The sequence below is a fragment of the Lepus europaeus genome, chromosome 2 (genome assembly GCF_033115175.1).
Source record: "Lepus europaeus isolate LE1 chromosome 2, mLepTim1.pri, whole genome shotgun sequence".
Classification (NCBI taxonomy): domain Eukaryota; kingdom Metazoa; phylum Chordata; class Mammalia; order Lagomorpha; family Leporidae; genus Lepus; species Lepus europaeus.
The window spans coordinates 77,741,055-77,767,169 of NC_084828.1; the positions used below are offsets into that span (position 1 = coordinate 77,741,055).

The window sequence follows — 26,115 nt, forward strand, 5'->3', positions numbered from 1 at the left end:
TTAATTTCCAGCTTTATCCCATTGTGGTAAGAAAAGATACATAATATGATTGCATTGTTTGTAATCTTATAGCTAACTTTCATTTTGTGTAGCATGTACTGTAATAAATATCAAATGAAAACTACTTAAAGAATGAAACATTTTTTAGAAAAGTATACATTCATGATATTTGTTAACATAATTTTCACATATTATTCCTAAAACATTGAAAATTTTTTCAAAGAAAGAACATTGCCACTCAACTCTTGAATTTGTAAGTGGCAAAGATAGCTTGTAGTTATAATTTGTATATGGAGGTCTTGTCTCTTAGTCATGTTGTTATTTATAAAAATTGTCACTGTATCTATAGATGACAATTTATAGATGACAAAACTCCAAATCTGTTCCTCCTGATTGATTAATACTCACTATTGTCATGCATAATTTAAGCTAGGATAGATTATGAAAATTTAGATTACAAAAGAAAATGATCTACTTATCACTTTGAATAAAGACTTTTTGCACTTAAAATGACTCTTTTAATTATTCTGAAGTTTTATTTTAAGAACATTGTTGAGGCCGACACTGTGGCGCAGTAGGTTAAGCCTCTGCCTGCAGTGCCAGTATCCCATATGGGCATGGATTCGAGTCCTGGATGTTCCTCTTCCAATCCAGCTCTCTGCCTGTGGCCTGGGAAAGCAGTAGAAGATGGCCCAAGTCCTCGTGCCCCAGAACCTGTGAGGGAGAGCTGTGAAGAAGCTCCTGGCTCCTGGCTTCAGATCAGTTCAGCTCCAGCTGTTGTGGCCATCTGGGGAATGAACCAGTGGATGGAAGACCTTTCTCTCTGTCTCTCCCACTTCCTCTCTGTAACTCTACCTCTCAAATAAATAAAATAAAATATTTCTTTTAAAAAAAGAACATTGCCAATGTAATTTCATTTTTTTGGAAAGATTTATTAATTTACTTGAAAGGCAGCAACACATAGAGAAGAAAAGAGAAAGAGAATCTATGTTCCATCTGCTGGTTCACTTCCCAAATGGCCTCAATGGCTATGATTGAACCAGGCAAAGCCAGGTGCCCAAAGCTTCTTCCAGGTCCCACATGGGTGGCAGTGGCCCAAGTACTTGAGCCATCTTCCACTGTGTTCCTAGGTGTATTAGCAGGGACCTGGATTGGAGGTGGAGCAGCCAGGACTTGAACCAGCACTGCAGGCAATGACTTAACTTCTACACCACAGCACCAGTCCCTAATTTCATTTTTAAAAACATTTTCCTCAAATTTACAGAAAAAAATCAGAAGGTTTCTTGAAAGAAGATAAATGCCTGTATATGTGAACTCTTCTTTTGTAAAACTTTGATATAAAATAAACTGTAGGTGGCTTGTGACATGCTTTAAGAAGGATTCTTTTCTAATAATCTATAATTCATTCATGAATGAGGAAGAAATTTAGGGAGGTGGGTTGTGCAAAGGTCAAATGAGGACCTAAATTATTATAACTATAAAAACCAAAGGAAGGATTTACCATGAAAGATTTATAGTTGATGAGGTTGGGAACAGTTAGGAGCCAAAGCTGGTAAAGCATAAAAAGTAAGAGTCAAGCACACATAACAGAGTGTTGAGATTAGCTCTTATGGAGAATACCTGGTTTGAAAGAAAATGAAAATGAGTTTTAGTTGCTAAAGGAGCATGTTAAACATTCAGTGAGCCATTAGAAATGTAAGGCAGGATTGCATGGGTATTTCAAACTCAAAATAATGGGTAAGATTCATCTGTATAAATATATTAGCAACTATGTATGTGAGCTGTTCACAAAAGACAAAGGAAAAATGACTACATGTTGGACAGCTTTGAATATTAATGTAGCTTCTTTATTACAGTAATCCTTACCTGGAATGATGGTATAACAATAAGAGTAAAATAAAAATAGTAACTCTGAGAACCTCATATGTTGACTACTTAAGCATTTAGAATCTTTAAGTAGTTAATATTTTAGGAGTTGATTGCCAAATTCATGGGGAATTGCTGTATGTCTAACATTTTTATATTTATTGAAAAATTCTTGTTTCTCATGTTAACAAAAATATAAGCATTTCTCATCTCCAAATAAATAGGATTTTTAATTTTATGATTTTAACATGAATTAATATGGCAAGAATATCACTGTTAGGGCAGTCTGTGCCACCTTTAGCAGAGATTTGTACTTGAAGATTCTGATGGCATCAATTCAGGAAACAATTTGGAATTCCTTGGTCTCTGTGCTTGGCAGTTTCTCATTTGTGGTGGACAAGCTGCTCCACAACCAGCTTTGGGGATCCTTCTGCCCATTGCAATACCACAGGTTGTGGACAGGCCTATTCCATGCAGACAGCCACTGAAACCTTAGCACGGCCAGAGATCAAGGTCTTAAAATTGATAAAGCTTGTTAGAAATAAAATATATTGGGGCTTGTTCTGTGACATAGCAAGTAAAGCCACCACCTGCAGTGCCAGCATCCCATATAAGCACTGATTCAAGTCCCACTTGCTCCACTTCCAGCACTGCTCCCTGCTAATGCACCTGGGAAAGCAGAAGAAGATGACCCAAGTGACTGGGCCTCTACCCCTGTATGAGAGACTGGGATGAAACTCCTGGCTCCTGGCTTCGGTCTGGCCCAGCCCTGACCATGCTATGTTGGTTTAGCTACTCCAGAGGCTAGTGGGCATCTTGTATATAAATGGGTCTGGGGCCATGCTGCACATGACCTTCTGGAAGCAGAACACACCATCCAGAGATCTATGGCTTACTCTGGAGAACTTTCCTCTGTAACAAAACCCAGATATACTGTAAGCTGATGCACTTTTATTAACTAGGACAGTTATACATATTGCCCCCTCATCATTAAATATATATCTATTGCACAATTCAATCAGAGTAAAGAGGAAGGAAGGTTAGAGCTTTATAATTTTGCCACTCAAAAGTCAATAATGACGTGGTATAGACTTGCAGTCTTTTTAATGTAATAAAATATTGATAACAAATTTATCCTTGTAAGCATTTTAGGTACACAATCCAGAGACATTAAATATATTTACCATATTGTACAACCATCTCTAGTATCCATTTCCAGAACTTTTTCATCATCTCAAATACAACTTCCAAATCTAGTAAATGATAATCCTCCTACCACCACCAAGTGCTTGGCAACCACTAATCTGCTTTCTGTCTCTGGACAAGAGGTGAAGCCTAGAACAAACTGTTTGTGGAAAGGACAGATTTGTATTCCCAAAGTGTTGCCATTTTCCAACTTACATTAAGTCATTAGTTCTATATCTTGACTTCAGTGTTATTATTTATGAAACTATATAGAGAAATAGATATGGAGATTTCAATTTCAGCTTCCCCATGGCTAATTCACGGGATATTTCTGTCTCTAGCATGGATTTCTGAGACATACATCAGTATGGGAGATGACTGGTTCTGAAAGACTTAGATCTGTATGAATTTTATGTGCCTCCTAAACTCCACAAAATATGTCTTTAAAATTTCTACTGCTTCCCAAATTTTTTAGCTGACCCTGTAGACCAGTGTTTACAGATACAAAGTGAGAAAATCTGGATTAGAATCCTGTCTCCATTATTATTACTTACATGATATGATAAATTTTTCCAAATCCTTTTTTCTGAGCTTCAGTTTCCTCATCTGCAATATCTATAATAATAAAAGCATCGATGCTGCATAGTTCTTATGAAGATTAAATAAGATAATGTGTATAAAATTCCCAGCATTTGATGAATGTTTTAGTATTTGATGAATGTTAAATTCTAATTTTTTAAAAATTGGAAAATATTTCAGCACATATTTAAATGGTGAAGACAAATTTTCATCCTTTTAATAGTTTGCAGGGGATGTAGGAAATGTGATTTTAGGTTTTCAAACTTTAAGACAGAAAGGTTGTAACGGAGTGACTCTTGAGTGTCAGTTCCCGTTTGCCAACATAGCCATTAAGCATGATTCTTTTCCATTAACTCGATTGTTCTTTGAATGACCAAAGACTCACATTTTAATGCGTGTTAATTGCTTTAACAAACATTCTGCATATTGCAGAGCTATAAGGTAATGTTTCAAATACAATTTATTATCATTAAGGAAAATAAGAAGAAATATTTTAGTGCATTGCCAGGTTTGTTAAGGTATATCAAAACAGAGAAAAACTCACAAGCTGTAAATGAACTATACTGCTGTCTTAGACATGAACAGTTTTATAATCTGGTATAAAAATGACAATAATAAAATTTTTTCAGAATCAGCTTTTTGCCAGCATGTACTCTTGCATGTGATATGTATTCTCACACACATACATGTATCACAAGAATTCCATGAGGTAGGTAATAATACTCCAGATTTACAAAAGAGGAAACCAAAGCATGAAAACTTTAGTAATTTATAGAATTGGTGAGTGGCAGAATTGGGATTTGAGTGCAGACAATCTAGTTCCAGAACCAGTATTCTTATTCTACCACTCTAAACTGCACAATAAGATACTTACAATCTACATTTTGAATAAAAGCACTTAAAGGACTTCCAAAACTTAAATAAACTGGTGTATACTTAAATTATACAGCAAGAAGTCCAATATGATAATCTATTTCATAATGCTGTTAAGTGATAAATATGTAGTGGAGGTATAGAATAAATTATAAATGATGTTAACTAGTCAAATGACAGTAATTAATTATAGACTTAATAATATCTTCTGAAATTATCAGCTATTAAATTATGACTAAATTTGAAAACACAAAGGTGCTTCAAAAAGTTCATGGAAAATGAAATTTAAAGGTAAGCTTATTTTGATGCCGAAAATTTTTGAAATCCATGCGTAGTTTTTTATAGTACACATTTTCCATCCACTGGTTCACTCCCCAGATGGCAAGAGTGGTCAGGACTGAGCCAGGCCAAAGTCAGGAACTTCATCCAGGTCTCCCAGGTGGAGTAATAGGAGCCTAAGCACTTGGGCCATCCGCCACTGCCTTTCCCAGGCCACTGTCAGGGAGCTGGATTGCAACTAAAGCAGCCAGGACATGAACCAGTGCCCATATGCCAGGTTCACAGGCAGAGGCTTCACCTGCTACATCATAGTGAGGCCCCTGTAATACACATTTTCCATGTACTTTTGGAAGACGTCCTTATAGTCATATGGTTTGGGAATAAATTCCTGTTCCTCTTTATTTGTTAACCAACACATTTAAATTCCTGTATAAGATTTAATTGTGATATTTATGCTGCCTTCCTCCCCTTGGTATAGACCATGTAAATGGACACTGCACAAGTCCAACTTCTCAGAGCTGCGGTTCTGGAAAACGGCTTTCTAGCGCTGATGTTTCTAAAGTAAATCGCTGGGGTCCTGGAAGACCACCATTTCGAAAGGCACAGTCAGCTGCTTGCATGGAGATTTCTTTACCAGTTACAACAGAAGGTAGGTTAAACACATTAAGTATTATAAGTCTAGTTAAAATTTGATTTGCCATCATAATGGGAGCTGGGAAACAAATCCATTCCTATCTACACAGTCTTCTTCATCTCTAAAACTAGAAGGCTCTATTTATGGGTAGGCTCCTCCTGCCTGCTGTGCAAAGTGAGACCTTTGCCCCTATCCTTTCTCTGCCTTCCAGTAATATTTGAGTTTATCTCAAACTCAATAGTAATCCTTATAGTGTTGCTGTCTAAATATAATTACTTAATGTCTTACAACCTAAATTTCCTCAATTGTTAAATGAATATAACCAAAAAATGAAAGATACTAAATCCTAAAATTTTTAATCTTCATTTAGGTATCTTATTTTTTTTAGTTTTTCTTAAGGAATTTACTAATACATTATTCTCAGGGTCACGGCAAATGCATGATAATTACTACAACAAAATTCTCATAAATTATTATGTTAATATGATAAAATACAAAGAGAACAGACTATATGTACTTCATAGATATAGTTCTAAGAATATGATACTTCCCTCCCTCCTCCTTTTTTCTTCCTTCCTTCTTTCCCTCTTTCCTTCCATTTTTAATTCCTGAAATAACAGATTTTTAATTTACATTATTATAAAGGCTTGCTACACTAAATAAAGAGTTCAACAAGTAGAAAGTACAAAGACCATAGTTCAGCAGGAATATAGACAAGAGCTACAAATAGTAATCAACTGAATGATGTCCATTTCACTCATATCCAGTAAATTTTAAAATAATCACAGATAATTAAAACTATAGTAGTATATCACTCTTAACCATTGGTTTGGCAGAGATACAAAACAAAGTTTGACAAAAATATATTTGCAGCAATACTGACACAAAGGCATTTCTCTTTTTTATTTTGTTTTTTTATTTTTTTTTAATTTTAGCTCCCACATATAAGAGAGAACAGGCAATATTAATATTTCTGTATGCAGCTTATTCCACTCAACATGATGTCCTTCAGTTTGTATCCATTTTAATGCAGATGCTAGAATGTCATTCTTTTTTATTGCTGAAAAATATTCCATTGTGTGTTTATATGTATACAGGCACATTTTATTTAACCACTTATCTGATTATAGAAACCTTGGTTGGTTCCATATTTTGGCTGTTGTTAACAGTGCTGCTGTAAACATGCCGCAGGTATCTCTTTTATACAATGTGTTCATGTCTTTTGGGTATATACCAAGTAGTGGGATAGCTGGGTCATATGGCAAGTCTATCTCTAGTTTTTAAAGAAATATTTGTAACACATGAGCTGACACTCCCATCCCTTCTCCTTTCCCTGGGAAAATGCAATGAATAAATTAAGACTTATTGGTACTGAAAGAAAATTAAAAAATCTCGATACTCTTTTTCCACAGTGATGGCAGTAATTTACATTCCCACCAATATTGTATAAGAGTTTCCCCTTCTGAACATCCTCTCCAGTACTTATTACTATCTGTCTTTTAGAAAATGGCCGTTGTGAGAGGGGTGAGGTATATATTTGTGGTTTTGATTTGGATTCCCCTAATGGCTAGCCTTCTTTACCCAATGGGTAGTATTCTTTCACATATTTGTTGGCCATTTGTAGTTCTTCGTTTGCGAACTGTCTATTGTGAGTCTTTGTCCATTTCTTAACTGGATTTGTTGTTTTTTGGTTATTGACATATTCGAGTTGGTGATATATTCTGGATATTCTTTGTCAGATAGGTAGCTTGCAAATGTATTTTTTACACATTCTGCTGGGTGTCTCTTCACTCTATTGATTGTTTCATTTACTGTAAGAAGCTTCCAAATTTGATATAATCCCATTTGTATTTTTGCTTTTGTTGCCTGTGCCTTTGGGGGTTCTTGTCCAAGAAGTAATTACCTATACTAATGTCTTGAAGTGTTTCCCCTACTTTTTCTTCCAGTAATATCATAGTCTCAGGTCTTAAATTTAGGTCTGTGATCCATCTTGAGTTGATTTTTGTATACTGTGAGAGGTAGAGATCTAATTTCATTCTTCTACATATATACATCCAGACTTTCTAGTGCCATTTATTGAAGAGATATCTTTTCTCTAATGGATAGTCTGGACACTTTAGTAAAAATCAGTAGGTTGTATGTACATGGATTGATTTCTGGATTCTCTATTCCAGTGATCTTTGTGTCAGTTTTTACACCAGTCCGTGCAGCTTTAATTACTATAGCTTTGTAGTATGATTTGAAGTCAAGTATTGTAATACATGCAGCTTGATTCTTTTTTTTTTTTTTTGCTCAGGATCGCCTTGGCTATCATGGGTCTTCTGTGATGCCATATGAATTTTAGGAATTTTTTTTCTAATTGTGTAAAGAATGTCATTGGTATTGTGGTAGTGATTGCATTGAATCTATAGATTGCTTTAGTTTGAAAAGACATTTTAATGATATCCTTCCAAAACATGAGCAAGGAATATCTCTCTATTTTTTGTGTCACTGGTGATTTCTTTCATCAATGTTTTATCATTTTCATCATAAAGATCTTTTATTTTTTTGGTTAAATTTATTCCTAAATATTTTATTTTTATGTCTACTACAAGTAAGATTTGTTCCTTGATTTCTCTTTCAGTAAGTTCATCATTTATATATACAAAAAGGTACTGGGTTTTGTATATTAATTTTATAATCTACAACTTTACTGAATTGGTTTATCGGTTTTAATAGCTTTTTGGAGGAATGTTCATTTAGGTTTTTCCAGGTACAACATCATATCATCTGCAAACATGAGTAATTTAACTTCTTTCCAATTTTATACCCTTTATTTCTCTCCTCTCCCCAATTGCTCTTACTAAAATTTCCAGTACTGTATAGAATGAGAGTCAAAAAAGTATACATGGTGGTCTAGTCATAGGTTTAGGAGTGTGATTTTGAAGTGAATGTGGCCTTCCTAGGGTGGGTGTGTATCTTCAGTCCTAAAAATTTGGTGTCACACTAGGGATTGTTACAGCCAGGGCCTTTTTCTTGGCACTGTGGGAAACAAAGGGGGCCATACTGGGGCTTGTGGCACACATTGCTAAGGCTCTAGGCCTGTGTGATGTGAGTGGGCCCTTCCTCAGGTCCCACTAGGAGGGTGCAACTGGTGCTGCGGCTGAAAATTTCTCTCAGTTCCCTTGAAATGTTGACCTTCCTTTGATTTTATCGTAGCCTTCTTCGGCTGTGGTCAGTACATTGTCTCACTATTCAGCCATCTTGGATCTTTAGCCTGTATATGTTTTTAAAAGTAAAGACTATTTGCTTACATATATAATGAGTGTGGAGAAAGGGAGTAAAGTAAGCCAAAAGTAAAGTAAACCAAACACTAGAAATTAGAAGTTTTTTCATAGAAAAAATATTGTGTTGTTGAAAGAACTTTAGAGAGGGGGCAGCATTGTGGTACAGTGGGTTAAGCTGCCACCCAGGCATCCCATATGATTGCCAATTTGAGTCCCAGCTGCTCAACTTCCAATCCAACTCCCTGCTAATGTGCCTGGGAAAGCAGCAGCAGATAGCCCAAGTACTTGGTCTCCTGCCACCCACATGGGGTCATCTGGATGGAGTTCCATGCTACTTACTTCAACCTGGCCTGCTCCACCCCCAGCCATTGTGGCTATTTGGGGAGTGAACTAGAGGATGGAAGATCGATATCTCTTTCTGTCTCTCTCTCTGTAATTCTGCTTTTCAGATGAATAAAATAGATCTTCAGAAAAAAAGAACTTTAGGGAAAGAGAAAAAAAATAATTTTAGGAATATTTGCTTTAGTAATTTTATACTATCCCATTTACTGTCCCTTAAAATTTTTTATAATTATATTTTCTTAAAAAAATTTGCAAATAAAATTTATTTTTCAGTTTTTATTTCTTTGACATTATGTTATACTTACTCTGGTCCATGGACATAAAGATAATGATGTTATCTCTCTTATGTGTCTGAGTATGAACCTTGAATTATGATAAACCATGAATGGAAATATTTTGGAGACATGCAGTAGCAAGGATTATTATAATAGAAACAAGGTATATTAGTTACAAAAAAGGTAGCACGTTTAACAACGTAATAAAAGTGTGGAATTTTGAGTTTTAGGTATTTCTGCCTTTGATTTGTGCTAGATTCTGGGAAAATAACTAAGATTGTCTTCAAATCTAAAATATATTATTTCATATCTTCCTATAATATCTAAATTCTATAACAAATTATTATTTTTATAAATTTGATAATAGTTAGTAGGCTAAGTCTCTGCCTGTGGCACCAGCATCCCATATGAGCACTGATTTGTGTCTTTGATCAACTTCTCTGCTTATGGCCTGAGAAAGCAATGAGAAATGGCCCAAATGCTTGAGCCCTTCACTCATGTGGGAGGATCCAGAAGAAGCTCCGGCTCCAGGCTCCAGGCTCCAGGCTCCAGATAGGCTCAGCTCCAGTGGTTGAGGCCATTTGGGGAATGAACCAGTGGATGGAAGACCTTTCTGTCTTTTTCTCTCTGTCTGTAACTCTACCTCTCAAATAAATAAATAAAATCTTTAAAAATAAATAAATAAGTTTGATAATGAGTAAAAAAGGGATATTAATAATGTTACATTTTTTAAATTACTCATTTATTTGAGAGACAGAGCTTCCATTTATTCATTCATATCCCAGATGCCTACAATGGCTCCTAGCAAAGGCCAAAACTGGGAACCTGTAGCTTGATCCAGATCTTCCAAATGATTGGCAAGAACTCAATTACTTGACCATGACCACTGCCTCCCAAAGTCAGCATCAACAGGAAGCTGGAATCAGGAAACCAGAGCAAGGAATCAAACCCAAATATTTCAGTGTGAGTCGTGGGCATCCCAACTGGCATTTTAACTGCAAGGCCAGATGTCCATGCCAAAAATTCTGTATTTTGTTTTCCTGAAAAAAAGAGTAGTCTGATGAACATATATTTAGTCTCTTATAGCAAGAAAATGATTATGAGTCACATTTGTACCTATCAAGAGGAAAAGGAGAATTACAGCAATCAAAAGAGAATATAAGAAACGTACTCTGGAGAGATTATAAGAACAGTACAGCCCACTAATATTTAACTATATGGGTGAGTTTATGTTTGTTAGAATGTGCACACATGCAAGATGAGCAACAGAACAAAAAGCCAGTTTCCTTTAAGTGTGCTAAAGACCTCTCAGAAAGATTACTTATAGCAACAGGATAGCATAGTCCAAAACTCTTTATTTGGCCATAGGCAAAGTAAAATTGGATTTGGATTCAAGGTAGGCAATTTGGAAGATAACATTTGCATTTAGCCGTTGATACCTTCAATTTTTATGTGTTTTCCACAGTAGATTGCAGTCCAGATAAGGCCTTTCATGTCAGTGGTTACAATATTGTTGGTAATTGGGAAATACCAAGAAAACATTAAGAATACTTGCAACAGTTAAGAAATAGGAGGGAAGTACAATTAAAATAGTGTCAGAAATTCTTATAATTTTGACTACTTAGGCTAAATCATTTTTCCAAATTAAAGAATTTCAATGAACATGTAAAGTAATGTAGAGAGGGAAAAAATAATGAGCTGAAACTCAGGAAACTCAAATTTTAATCCTAATTCTTCCTAAGTTTATGATTTATATGTCTGGACTTTAGACTCTCCATATTGAAAGCAAAAAAAAAAAAAAAGCTGGTGAACTAGATAAGCTGCCTTCCAGGTCAGTTAACAAAGAATGAAATTCTACTTCCCTCTCATAATTTTGGTTTTCATGTATCAAGTCTGATTTGATTCATTGTAAAAATATACTAACCCTTAATTTTTTAAATTTCCATAGAAACCCGTGAAAATTCCTATAATCGTTCCAGAAGCTCTAGTATCTCCAGTATTGACAAAGATTCTAAAGAAGCCATTACAGCACTATATTTCATGGAATCCTTTGCACGGAAAAATGATTCTACCATCTCCCCTTGTCTGTTTGTTGGAACTAGTCTGGGAATGGTGTTAATCATCTCCCTAAATCTACCATTAGCAGATGAACAAAGGTTTACAGAGCCGGTCGTGGTATTACCAAGTGGTAAGAATATTCATTTATTCCTTCATCATTAATTTTTCAATTTTATATATAAAGTATGGTAAAAAGTGAATCTATATTGATTTGGGACAAAGGAATAAAAGTATTTTTATAATAGAAGCTATCCAGAATTTCATTAATCATATACTGTCCTAACATTTGCCATATGGTAACTTACCTTTCCTTCAGTGTAAAAGAGTACAACCATTTCTATGATAGTAAACTATGGCACTGCCAACCCAACCAATGCCTTAGGAAATATGTTTACAAAAAGCACTGAAGGAGACTTTAATGTGAAAATTAAATTTATTTTTAATAAATTGAAACATTTTCCAAAGTTCTATGCCAGATCAGAGCATATGAATATTTTTGTCATTGTTGAAGAAAGAATACTTAAAAGTAGAAGCTGTCCGACCTAAGGTAGATTTCTAAGATATTTTATAATCTTCCCATCTTGTTACAAAGACATGCCACACAATTATTTTCCTTTTTACTCTGATGCCTAGAGAATTTGACCTAAGTTATAAGTGATGTTGCTATAAATCATATGTTATGTCCTCCTTGAATTATCTCCCCTCCCCGCCTTTTAGAGAATGGCTAAGTGTGAGTCCTCCTGTTATTCTTTGAATATTTTTTATACTCTGTATATTTTAACTTCCACAAATAATAGGAAATGTGATATTTGTCTTTTTTTTTTTTTTTTTGACAGGCAGAGTGGACAGTGACAGAGAGACAGAGAGAAAGGTCTTCCTTTGCCGTTGGTTCACCCTCCAATGGCCGCCGCAGCTGGCGCGCTGCGGCCAGCGCACTGCGCTGATCCGATGGCAGGAGCCAGGTGCCTATCCTGGTCTCCCATGGGGTGCAGGGCCCAAGCACTTGAGCCATCCTCCACTGCACTCCCTGGCCACAGCAGAGAGCTGGCCTGGAAGAGGGGCAGCCAGGACAAAACCAGCGCCCCGACCGGGACTAGAACCCGGTGTGCCGGCGCCGCAAGGCGGAGGATTAGCCTAGTGAGCCGCGGTGCCAGCCGATATTTGTCTTTCTTGATCTAAAATATTTAACTTAGCATAATGATCTCCATTTCCATCCATTTTGAAATGTGTTCTTATCACTAATTTTACTGTACTATATTCCCAATAAATATTTTCCAAATTTTTAAGTTAAAAAATCACTGATATGTAGGATGATGGATTTTATTTTAAAATAATGTACATGGTATGGCAGGTTAGAGTTGTGCTTTCCTGGTTAACTAGTGTACCAATTTCACATAGATAGAGTTTAGGTGGAAGAGTCAGAAGTTTGGCAAATTCAGATCGGTGCACTGTGTTTAAAAAGCTAATCTGTTAATATTATTTATTTTAAACATGCTCATTTATTTCACAGTGAGAAAAATTCCTTTATTAACTAATTTGAAGGAAATATACACAATACTTTTATACTGAGCCAAAAGAATTGAGATTATGGCTTTATATTTTTATTTTTTAATAAAAGATTTATTTATTTAAGTGAAAGGCAGAGTTACAGAGAGAGAGAGACAAGGAGAGAGAGAGATCTTTCATCTGCTGGTTCACTCCCCACGTGGCTTCAATGGCCAGAGCTGGGCCAGTCTGAAGCCAGGAGCTACTTCCAGGTCTCCCACATCAGTGCAGAGCCCCAAGTACTTGGGCCATCTTCCACTGCTTTCCCAGGCACATTAGCAGAAAGCTGTATCAGAAGCAGAGCAACTGGAACTCAAATCAACACCCATATGGGATTCCAGCATCACAAGTGGCAGCTTCACCCACTATGCCACAGCACTGGCGCCAGTTACGGCTTTTTTTTTTGGGGGGGGGGGGGAGGGGACAGGCAGAGTGGACAGTGAGAGAGAGAGAGAGAGACAGAGAGAAAGGTCTTCCTTTTTGCCGTTGGTTCACCCTCCAATGGCTGCTGCAGCCGGCGCATCTTGCTGATCCAAAGCCAGGAGCCAGGTGCTTCTCCTTGTCTCCCATGTGGCATGGCCCAAGGACTTGGGCCATCCTCCACTGCACTCCTGGGCCATAGCAGAGAGCTGGCCTGGAAGAGGGGCAACTGGGACAGAATCCGGCGCCCCAACTGGGACTAGAACCCGGTGTGCTGATGCCGCAAGGCAGAGGATTAGCCTATTGAGCCGTGGCACCGGCCACGGCTTTTTAATTATTAATTTAACCTGTTCTTTAAATCAATATCCAATTATATGTACTGGATAGCTGATAATGTGCCAGGCATTCCTCATAAGTTTAAAGGTTAAATCAATTTCTGTGGCACATAAATTTAAAGTCATAATTTAAAGACAAATTGCTAATGAATATTCTACCACTGTGATTTTCTGTATCATAGTATAGAAATAATCATTGGAACTAATAAAATAGATCTTTCAGTATCATAGAGAAGTTGTTTGATATTCCTAGCAAACAGACAATAAATGATAACTAACTCTTGAACTGGTTTGTAAATACTTGGAAGCTTTTTCCTTACCTGTTCAATGATATGTAATAGGAAGTTGTATTCAGGGCCGGTGCTGTGGCATAGTAGGTAAAGCCGCCACCTGTAGTGCCAGCATCCTGTATGGGTGCCAGTTCATGTCCTGGCTGTTTCACTTCCAGTCCAGCCATAAAGCTTAAGCTCTCTTGGTTTCTTAACAAATGTAGCTCTGCTTCTAACAGTATCTAGCACACCTTAAGTGACTATGAGTTAGATAGGAAAAAAGCAAGTAAAGGTTAATAACTCTTGTCAAAGCCAACATTAGGAACACTGTCCAAACAGTTATACTAATAGACACTGGAGAAAAAGTAATAAACAAGTCATGCAATCATACAAAGTTTCTGTATACAAAGAACTTACATTCTAGTTATTGAGAAGGCCCATGGAAGTTGAGAGAAAAGTAAGGTTTCAGTAAAGTATATAAGGGAAAGGGAATGTAAATAGTTCAGCTGAGACTCCTTCAGGCTTTAATTATTAACTTTAACAATTCTTTTTTTGTTGTTGTTGTTTTCTATTTTTTTAACTTTTATTTAATGAATATAAATTTCCAATGTACAGCTTATGGATTACAATGGCTTCCCCCTCCCATAACTTCCCTCCCACCCTCAACCCTCCCCTCTCCTCTCCCACTCCCTCTCCCCTTCCATTCACATCAAGATTCATTTTCAATTCTCTTTATATACAGAAGATCAATTTAGTATAAAGATTTCAACAGTTTGCACCCACATAGAAACACAAAGTGAAACATACTGTTTGAGTACTAGTTATAGCATTAAATCAAAATGTACAGCACATTAAGGACAGAGATCCCACATGAGGAGCAAGTGCACAGTGGCTCTTGTTGTTGACCCAACAAATTGACACTCTAGTTTATGGCGCCAGTAACCACCCTAGGCTGTCGTCATGAGTTGCCAAGGCTATGGAAGCCTTCCAAATTTGCCGACTCTGATCATATTTAGACAAGGTCAATAAAGACAGGGTAAGGATAGTAACCAATGATCCTAAGAGTGGCATTAAACTTTAACAATTCTTAATCCCCACTAGAACCTTAGCCCATCGAGCCCACCATGTTTCCATTGTCTCAATTGGCCATTTAACTTTAATAGCAAAAGACTGGTTCATGATAACAGTGCACTGTAAAACCTTCGGAAGGAAAGGAGAATGTTTTGGTATTTTGTGCATGGCAGTTTTAAATTACTAACTTTTAAAATCAGCACTTTTTAATGGAAACAACTTGAACAAAAATCTGTCACAGAATTTTGAGACCCATTAAAACAAAGTTTAATGAGAAAAAAAGTAGATACTACATAGTCAGACAGCATTATCAATTCCATATGGATTCTAATTAAATCATTCTTCATAGCTTTTGGCATTATTTTTTACACACAGTGTTGGGTCACTTTTTTCGGTTTTGTTTTGTTTTTGTATCTTGTCCCTTAGAGTGAAGCACCTGGACCTCTATTCCTCTATCCTCTTCATTCAATCTTGTAAGAGAGTGACAGATTTCTTACTTTTAAAATGGATTTTAAAATACAACTTAAATGTTACATCATCCAAAAATATATTTTGAATTTGATAAATTTTAAGTACTTTAAAATGTAGGTAAACTACATTCTAAATGGAATGTATTTTTATCTGTCAGTCTTCACTTTTCACATCTATTGAGGCCTGTCAGCCTGGGCTAATACTCATGATCTCTCAACATGATATAAATGGATAAAGAATAAAAGAGGGCTACTGGGGTTCTCCTTAAATCAGAGTCTGGAAATATCCACAGATCAATATAGCCCAAGTTACTTCCTAAGCTTTGTAGCATACTGTCCTCCAAGTCTGGTAAAAAATATTTCATTGGTAATGATCTGGCAGGATGGTCAATCTTGGAAAATCTAAGTGAGTAAGCCCCTTTTCTATATAAAGATGCATAAGCCTGCCCAAGAATTGACAGTATTGTTTTTGTCATTTTCATAGAATTAAAATTACTAGCATAAATTCTACATATTGAAATCTCATGAAATTTATTCCAAGTGTTCAGTTTCATTAGAGAACAAATTTTTATAGCAAATAAACCTATGAAATAATAAAATACAATCAGATTATGTGATCATTTTCAGCTGAATTTATGTTATTAAATGAAAGTTATACATTATCTTAAATTTGCTTTGTAAAAAACAATTTTAATGATACTATAGAGTACATGAAAGAACCCTGAGTTAGTCAGGAAATCTGAATTCTAGTCCAGGATTAACCACTAACTTGCTAAGTGACAACATAAATCTTATCATCTTTCAAGGTCTTGTTTACTCACTAATATAATGAGGGGATTTAATAAATTAGTGTATTAGGCTCTTTTAAGGCCTAATATACTAAAAGTTATTGAAACAAGTATACTCACAAATATACTGATTTGTATATTTTACTACAATATTATGAGACTACAAATTTAAATTATCATAATGTATAGCATTTATTGCTCATAGATAAGTAGTAGCTGTTTTCAAAAGAATTTCACATGCCAATGATGGAAATTGTTCTTATAGGTACATTCCTCTCATTAAAAGGAGCTGTGCTAACATTCTCTTGTATGGACCGAACTGGCGGACTAATGCAACCACCATATGAAGTTTGGAGGGATCCAAACAACATAGATGAAAATGAAAAATCTTGGAGAAGGAAACTGGTCATGAACTCTTCCTCTGTAGCCCAAGAAATAGGAGATAATCAGTATGCAATAATATGCTCAGAAAAACAAGCCAAAGTCTTCTCACTGCCTTCTCAGACTTGCCTTTATGTTCATAACATCACTGAGACATCTTTCATACTACAGGCAGATGTGGTGGTCATGTGTAACAGTGCCTGCCTGACATGCTTTTGTGCTAATGGGCATATCATGATAATGAGGTACTTGCCTTCTTTATAAATTTTTTGTAATCATGGCAATTTTAGCAAGGTGTGCAATTCTAAAAAGTATTGTTTCATTACATCTGTGAATGTGATGTGATGTGAATTTGATGAGAGTTTGACTTCTTTGTTTTTTGGATATGTATGTGTGTGTGTGTGTGTGTTGCCTGTGCTAAAAATGTTTGACATTGTGAATGAAATATGTATTTTCAGTTGACACCAAGGAACTTATGGAAAGAATGATTCTCCAGCCACTCACGTATTTGTTCAACAAACATTTATTGAGCAGATGTAATCTCTCAGGTGTTGTGCTAGGCACATAAAATTAGAGTAAACTACAAGAAAAAGAACTTAACCATTACTGTGTTTCACAGTCCATGCAAGGATTTTACAATACAGAAATTCATTTGACCCACAGCTTCTCTAGGACATAGGAAAATACAGTATTACTTGCATCCTCCATTTAAAATCCATTAATAAATTAAAATTAACAAATTTGCCTAAGGTTATAACTTTAGGAAGAAATGAAGTCAGCAACTAACAGTATACTAAACATCTTAAGACATTTGGAAAATAAGATGCAAGCTGTGAAATTGCATTCCACCATTACTGCAATGAGACAAAACTTGCAAGATTTGAAAATTATTACCTTATGATTTTATGCATTCAGCAAGCAGTTAAAAACATATATTATGTAGAAGTCACTGCTATTCTTAAAATCTCACATAGTTCCAAAATCAGTGAGACAGTTAAGCATTGGGAAGGCCTGTGAATGATATAAAAAATTAGTAAAACATGATCCTAACCCTTAATATTAAAGTGGTATACAAGTAATTATAATACAAAGGGAATGTAAATACCATAATAGAAATTATGTAAGTGAATTTTCTAGTCACTTGTCACATTTCTAGAATATAACAGTTTGGAGCACAATCTCCTCAAGTCCTAGTTTACTGATAGATGGCAAGTGGCTAACAATTGCTTAAGCTTTGATGTATGCGGACCCAGAACCAAGTTTTAGAGTAGAGGATAACAGAGGCTTTTCTATGTACAAATTCTCCAACATGGATATACCAGCAACTTTAATGAGAACCATTAGTTAACCTCACTATATTTCTTTAAAAAGTATCCCAACATAGAAAAAAATTTTTTTTTAAATTTTAAAACCATTCATTTGCTAGACTTTGGAATTGATTTGCTCTTTTGCTCTTCCTAGCTGCAATGATGACACATTCTTTTCTTATATTTCACACAACATGTAGCCAATCAGAAAAATTCACCAAAAGAAGTTTAACTGGATTTGTTTTGGACTCATGTGTTAAGGATCTTAGTTACCCGAAGTACTTTAACATATCATTATTAATACATGTTTTAGATATAGATAATTCTTTTTTCATACAAAAGCCTTTAAAATCCATTGTGTAATGTATACTTATAGTGCATCTCATTTCAGATTAGCCACATAGCAGTTGCTCTAAATAGCCAGACATGGTTAGTGGCTACCATGTTGGCCAGCACAGTGCTAGAATGTCATGAAAAGCTTGTTCCAATATCATAGGTTTCAGGCTTCATTTTATTTACTAAAGTTCTAGGGCTTGCTATAGTCACAAACTGCTCTGATAAAAGAAATCAGTACTTTTTCTTTGAGGTGCTAGTTTTTGAGCTGGAATAATTTACAATCATTGTGCTCAGTTAGAATCAGTAAGATTGTTTCAAAATTTAAGGTTTAATTACAAGGGCCTTTATCCCCGTTGACATTAGAAGTGTGATTTTTTTTTATTATTTTTTTTATTTTTGACAGGCAGAGTGGACAGTGAGAGAGAGAGAGACAGAGAGAAAGGTCTTCCTTTGCCGTTGGTTCACCCTCTAATGGCCGCCGCGGTAGCGCACTGCGGCCGGCGCACCGCGCTGTTCCGATGGCAGGAGCCAGGTGCTTCTCCTGGTCTCCCATGGGGTGCAGAGCCCAAACACTTGGGCCATCCTCCACTGCACTCCCTGGCCACAGCAGAGAGCTGGCCTGGAAGAGGGGCAACCGGGACAGGATCGGTGCCCCGACCGGGACTAGAACCCGGTGTGCCGGCGCCGCAAGGCGGAGGATTAGCCTGTTGAGCCACGGCGCCAGCCAGAAGTGTGATTTTTAAAAGCAAGGACACTGGTTTTCTTCAGTGGTTGTAAAACTGGCTCTAATGACGGTATCCAAAAGAGTATTCGGATGAATATTTTAGCAAAATTACTACCGATAACATTAGGATAAGTATATGGCTACGGGGTAAGACACTTCTGATGTCCAGTATTCATTTGGATGTATAACTTCGGATCTATTATTTATAACTTATTTTCATTCCCTTAAAGCTGTGGCTGTGGCTGTATTTCTTTATCAATCATGCCTTCAGTGCAGGTGCCCTAAGTTATATGTAATTTTCATTTCTTAGGTATAGAGGGTGTAAGGAACAGGGAACCCAAGCCACTCCATTTCCAAGCACAGTGAACTGGCCCCCCTCCATGCTTCTGTCATGGTGTAACCTCCTCAAAACTCAAACTTTTTATCTTAAGTAGAGTTAAGTGTGCAGTCAGACACTTTGTAGCTGTGGTGTTTCTGATATAACTAGAAGCTATAATCATATTGTGAAATGCTGTAAAAAGTGTCCCTGAGACTTCTGGCTACTGCATTTAGTCCTTTAAGGACATTTGCTAAGCATCTTTGGGGATTATCATACAAGAGATGTGCCTATTTCCACAATTTTGTTTATTTTATGTGAAAGTCCAGTTTGTTACCACTGACCCTTCAAGTTAATAAAAAGAAACAACCATAAAATAATAATAAAGTAATTGCTGTTTTTATGTAAAGATCTGTGTCTAACAACTCTAATATGAAATTTAAGTTTACTTTTTTCCATTCAGCCTACCTAGTCTTCGACCAATGTTGGATGTTAATTATTTACCACTGACAGACATGCGGATAGCACGGACATTTTGTTTTAGCAATGAAGGGCAGGCATTATACCTTGTCTCTCCCACTGAAATTCAGCGGTTAACCTACAGCCAAGAAATGTGTGATAATCTACAGGTATGTCAGGCATATTTATGATAACATATTGTACATGATTGTTAAAAGAGAATGAGAGAGTTGTCTAAAAGCTAAAATATCAGATCAGACAATATGCCTTTCCTAGCTCATGTTTTGAATGTATGTTCTTTATTGTAATGCTTTGAATACTAGTATGGTTCCAAGTATGCACAGAAAAAATAAAGAGGGAGAAAATATAAAAAAAAATCATTCATATTAATAGTTAGTCTTGTTGTTTGGTTTATTGTTTTTTTTTTTTTTTTTTGCCCATGGAGAATGTTCTGAAAGATTACAAACCCTCCCCCAGAATGAGAAATATATCTGTATATACAGAAATTTTGTATGCAATACAAGGAGTCCATGGACTTTTTGAGGAAATCTTAATTTTAATTAGGGGCCACACTAATAAGTATATTTCCTGTGGGTTAGAATTGGGCATTCATAATGGATCATGTCAGTAAGAATAGCCTACAAACAGGATAAAAGTCTATCTAACTTCAAGTAAGTAAGAAATGGCACAATATTTTTAAATAACATCTTAAAATTTAATCCAACTCCCTCATTTTACAGATAAGGAAACTAAAACCAACATATTATAATATAGAGGTTAAGAAAATAAGCTCTGAACTACAAGGATTTTTCAAGAAATTCAAGGAGAATTTCTATCATGGAAAAGCTATGTTTAGATTTTTAAAAACTGTGTGCACAAAAATAAAATTATATTTTCATTCCATTTTCCATGAACTTAAAAAATATATTTATATAAGGTGAAAAAATGTCATGAATTTCATATGTATACACTTAAGAACATGATACTTCCTACCCTATTCTCCCTCTTGCTGATGCTCCATATTCCCTCCTCCTTCCTTTCTTATGTTTTTAATTTTTACAATGATATACTTGCAATTTGTTTTATAATCACAAGCTTAACCCTTCACCAAATAAAGATGTTAGCAAGTAGTAAGTAGAAAAACCACTATTCCTCAAGAGTATAGACAAAGACTGTAAACAATAAAATTTCAGAATGTCAGTTCCACTCCAATACATTACATGATATTTATTAAATTTATTCCAAGGTATTTAAATTTTGTTGTAGCTATTATGAATGGGGCTGATCTTACAAGTTCTTTCTCAGATATGCCACTGTGTATGTATACAAAGGCTATTGATTTTTGTTTGTAAATTTTATATCCTGCAACTTTATCAGTTCCAATAGCCTCTTATCAGTTCCAATAGCCTCTCTTATGAGTTCTGATTCTGTCTTGGTGGAGTCTTTTGGTTACACTATATATAGGATCATGTCATCTGTAAACAGGGATAATTTGACTTCTTCCTTCCAATTTGTATCCCTTTAATTTCTTTTTCTTACCTAATGGCTCTGGCTAAAACTTCTAGAACTATTCTGAATAGCAATGGTGAGAGTGAGCATCCTTGTCTGGTTCTGAATCTTAGTGGAAATACTTCCAGTTTTTCCTCATTCAATATAATACTGGATGTGGGTTTATTATATATTGCCCTGATTTTGTTAAGGAATGTTCTTTCCATACCAAATTTGCTTAAGGTTTTTATCATGAAAGGATGTTGTATTTTATCAGATTCTTTCTCTGCATCTGTTGAGATAATCACATGGTTTTTATTCTTCAATTTGGTAATGTGATACATCACATTTATTAATTTGCATTTGTTGAACCATCCCTGCATACCAGGGATAAATCCCAGTTGGTCAAGGTAAATGACTTTTCTGTTGTGGTGTTGTACTCCATTAGCTAATATTTTGTTGAGAATCTTTGCATCTATGTTCATCAGGTATACTGGTCTATAGTTCTCTTTCTCTGTTGTACTATTTTCAGGTTTAGAAATTAAGGTGATACTGGCTTCATAGAAGGAGTTTGGGAGGATTCCCTCCCTCTCAGTTGTTCTGAATATTTGAGAAGAATTGGAATCAGTTCTCCTTTAAGTTTGGTAGAATTCAGCAGTGAGGCCATCTGGTCCTGGGCTTTTCTTTGTTGGGAAGACCTTTATTACTAATTCAGTCTCCATGTTGGTTATTGGTCTATCTTCTATGTCTTCATGACTCACTTTTTGTAGGTTGTATATGTCCAGAAATCTGTTTCTTCTAGATTTTCCAATTAGTTGGCATATAGCTGTTTGTAGTAGTTACTGATGATTCTTTCTTTCTCTTTTTTTTTTTTTTTTTTTTTTTGGACAGGCAGAGTTAGACAGTGAGAGAGAGAGAGACAGAAAGGTCTTCCTTCCATTGGTTCACCCCACAAATGGCTGCTACAGCTGGTGCGCTGCACCAGTCCGAAGCCAGGAGCCAGGTGCTTCCCCTGGTCTCCCATGTGGGTGCAGAGCCCAAGCACTTGGGCCATCCTCTACTGCCTTCCTGGGCCACAGCAGAGAGCTGGACTGGAAGAGGAATAGCTGGGACAGAATCTGGTGCCCCAACTGGGACTAGAACCCAGGGTGCCAGTGCTGCAGGCAGAAGATTAGCCAAGTGAGCCACGGCGCCGGCCACTGATGATTCTTTTTATTTCCATGGTAATTATTGTTACATTTCCATGTTCATCTCTGATTTCATTGATTTGGGTTTTTTCTCTCTCTCTTTTTTTTTTTTTTTTTTTTTTTTGGTTAGTTGGGCCAATAGTGTATCAAGTTTGTTTGTTTCAAATAGCCAACTCTTCATTTCACTGATCTTTTATATCTTTTTTGGTTTCAATTTTGTTTATTCTCCAATTATTTTCTTCCTCCTACTAATTTGGAGTTTGTTGTTGTTTTTCTAGATCCTTCAGATACATTGGTAGCTCATTCATTTGATGCTTTTCCAATTTCTTGATGTAGGCATTAATTGCTATGAACCTCTCTCTTATATCTGTATCTGTAAGTTTTGTTATATACTGTTGTCATCTTCATTCACTTCCAAGAATTTTTTTATTTTTCATTTCTTATATGATCTACTGTTTGTTCTGCAGCATGTTGTTCAATCTCCATGTGTTTGCTTTTTTTCTGGAATTTCTTAAGTTGTTAATTTGCAGCTTCATTCCATTGTGGTCAGAAAAGATACATGGTATGATTTCAGTTTTTTGAATTTTTTGATACTTGCTTTATGGCCTAGCAAATGGTCTATCCTAGAGAAAGCTAAATGCACTGATGAAAATAATATGTATTCTTCCACTTTGCGATGAAATGTTCTGTAAATATAAATTAAGTCTATTTGGCTATAGTGCAGATTATCTCTGTTGTTTCTTTGTTGCCTTTTTGTCTAGTTTGGTCTGTCCATCAATGAAAGTGGGATGTTGAAGTCCCCCATTACTATAGTATTGGAGTCTATGTCTCCCTTTATATTGATTAACGTTTGTTTTAAATATCCAGGTGCCCTACATGGGTGCATATACATGTACGATAGTCACATTTTCTTGTTGAATTGATCTCTTAATCACTACATAGTGCCCTTCTTTGTCTCTTTGAACAGTTTTTGTGTTAGTCTAGTTTATCAGGTATTAGGATGGCTACACCTGCTCATTTTTGCTTTCCGTTACCATGGAATATCTTTTTCCATCCTTTCACTTTCAGTCTGTGTGTATTTTTGTTGGTAGGGTGTGCTTCTTACAGGCATCAAATGGATGGGTTTTGTTTTTTAATACATTTAGCTAGTCTGTAACTTTTAACTGGATGATTTAGGCCATTTACATTCAACCTTATTGTTAAAAAAATGACTTGGGCCTATTTTTCCATACATATTACTATTGTTTGGATTTCTGTTGAACCAAGACACACTATAGTCAAACTTGTAACAGTAAAACATAAAAGATGCTAAAATGTGCATAAGAAAAAAATGTCAGACTACCTTCAGAGGATCTTCAAGTAGACTGACAGCTCATTTCTCATCAGAAACCTTACAGGCTAAGACAGAATGGAGAGACATAGTCCAAGTCCTACAAGAAAAAACTATCAATCCAGAATACTGTTACCCTGCAAAGTTCTCATTTATAAATGAAGATGAAATAAAAACCTTCTAAACAAATAGAAATCAAATTTTTCAGCACTTGTCCAGCCTTACAAGTGATATCTGGAGATGTGCAACATACAGAAACAGAGAAAGATAGCCATCATTATAAAACAATACAAAGGCAGAAATCTAGTAAAAGTTCAGCAGAAATCCAAATAAACAATAGTAGAACATCTATGTGCTTCCTGTACTTGGATATTCCTTTCTTTCTCCAAATTAGGGATGTTTTCTGCTATTTTTTTCACTGAATAGCCCTTATAATACATTCTGTCTTTCTATACCTTCAGGAATCCCTAGGACCTGTATGTTAGGTCATTTGATAGTAACCCATAAATCGTGAACACTGTTTTCAGTTTTTCTAATTTTTTTTGGTCTGAGATATTTCTAAAAATGTGTCTTCTAGCTCAGATATTCTTTATTCTGCCTCACTAAGTTTGTTGTTAAGGCTTACCACTATATTTTTTATTTGAGATATTCTTAATTTCTAATATTTCAGATGAATTTCTCTTCAATATCTTTATCTCTTGGAAAAATATTTCATACACATCATGAATGAATTTCTTTAACTCATAAATTTGATTCTCATTGTTTTTGATCTTATGATCATTCTTTTGAAATCCTTTTCAGCATTTCATCAGTCTTCATCTTTACATTCTAATACAAAAATGTTGTGTTCTTTTGGGGGAGTCATTTTGTCTGCCTTATTCATGTTTCTCATATTTCTACATTTATTTTTAGGAATTTGTGGAACCACTTGTTGGTTTTCTCCACTGATGGGTTTTATCTTTGAAATAATCCTCTGTGGCTTAGTGGAGTGTCTGCCCCTTTGATGGTTATTCAGAGACGTTTGCTGGGTGAGGCCAGGGAGATCCAGTGAGTGCTCTGGAATGGTAAAAGAGAGTACATGGTGACACCTAGTTGTGTATGATAGATCTCCTCTATGGTCAGCAGTGTGGAGGGTATGATCACATCAGCTAGTGTGGTCACTGCCTCACCTCCTCTCTGCCAAGGTCCCTTGGGTGGGCCCACAGTGGCTACACACCCCACCCACACAGGCTCATGAACTGTACAAAGGATCTCTGAGGTCCTCAGTGTAAGCACAGAACCCTCTACAATGACTCACCCGAAGCACTCAAGAAATTCTAACCCTCTGAAGCCAGACACAGTGATTGCCCATAGATACAGCTATATCCCATCCCCTACTGTGCAGTCACAGAATTCCCACAGTCATAGTGGATAGCCCTCCCAAAGTCACAGGGAGCAGGGGACCCACTCATTCTCATGAGCCTGCTCTGTTCACAGAGAAAACCAAGGCATCCACAGAACATGCTGCCTGATGGTGTTCCACCTTGGCACTTTGAGTACAGTCATCCATGATAGAATAAGGGGAGGGGAGATCTCACAGGCTTAAGTGGGCATCTCACTGCCTGCCAACCCTCCAGGCCAGACTCAAAGTCAGTAAGGACCAGGGATTTATCCCTCAGATAAAATCCCCTAATTGCACATGCACAACTGCAGCTGCCTTCACTTGCCTTACCAAGATGGCACCTTCTCCCTTCTTGTTGCTGGGATCCCTTGTTGCGGGGGTGGGAAGGAGGCAGCATGCTTTCCCTTCATGGGGTTAAGTGGGCACTCTGCCCACCGTTAGCGCTCCATACCGGACTCAAAATCAGTACAGTCCGCAAGGTTCTTCCTGAGGCAATATCAGCAGTGACAGATCGCCACAGGCTCCTTTCACTTCTAAGAGGATGGTGTCTCTTCTTGACTGCCCAACTTTTCACTGCCAAGTATGGCTCACTGCAGGAGTCAGGGAGGGGAAGGAAGCAAGATAGCTTCCCTGCTCAATGCTGGGTAGTTGCTCAGACCCCAATCACCTCCCCAGGCTGACATATAAGTCTGTGGGTGACTGTGGAAATCCCTCTCAGCTAAAACTCTGAGCAACAGGGCATGAAGCAATTTCTTCCTACCTTGACACAGGAAGATGATGGCTTGCAGCCAGCAGCTGGCTGTGCCGTACAGCTGGCTGCAGCAGTGTCTCTGTTTTCTCCTTCATGTCTCACGGAGTCTTCATTGTTATTTCACTTCTTTGCCAAAAAATTTCCATCAGACCTCTGGAAACATAGTTCTTCTTCTGTTTTTTTAGTATCCCAGAGCAGCT

At 36.4% G+C, this 26,115-nt stretch overlaps 1 protein-coding gene across 4 annotated transcripts in view; it reads left to right on the top strand.

Annotated features, from left to right (window-relative positions):
- STXBP5L (syntaxin binding protein 5L) overlaps window positions 1-26,115 on the top strand; it is a 443,316-nt gene that overhangs the window by 402,818 nt on the left and 14,383 nt on the right. For 3 of the 4 annotated variants that reach the window (XM_062208715.1, XM_062208721.1, XM_062208733.1), the window contains 4 exons: window positions 5,261-5,431; window positions 11,248-11,487; window positions 16,521-16,881; window positions 19,783-19,948. In XM_062208715.1, the coding sequence (XP_062064699.1) occupies window positions 5,261-5,431; window positions 11,248-11,487; window positions 16,521-16,881; window positions 19,783-19,948 (938 nt within the window). The remainder of the gene's footprint in view (window positions 1-5,260; window positions 5,432-11,247; window positions 11,488-16,520; window positions 16,882-19,782; window positions 19,949-26,115) is intronic. The other variant, XM_062208727.1, reaches the window with a different exon arrangement.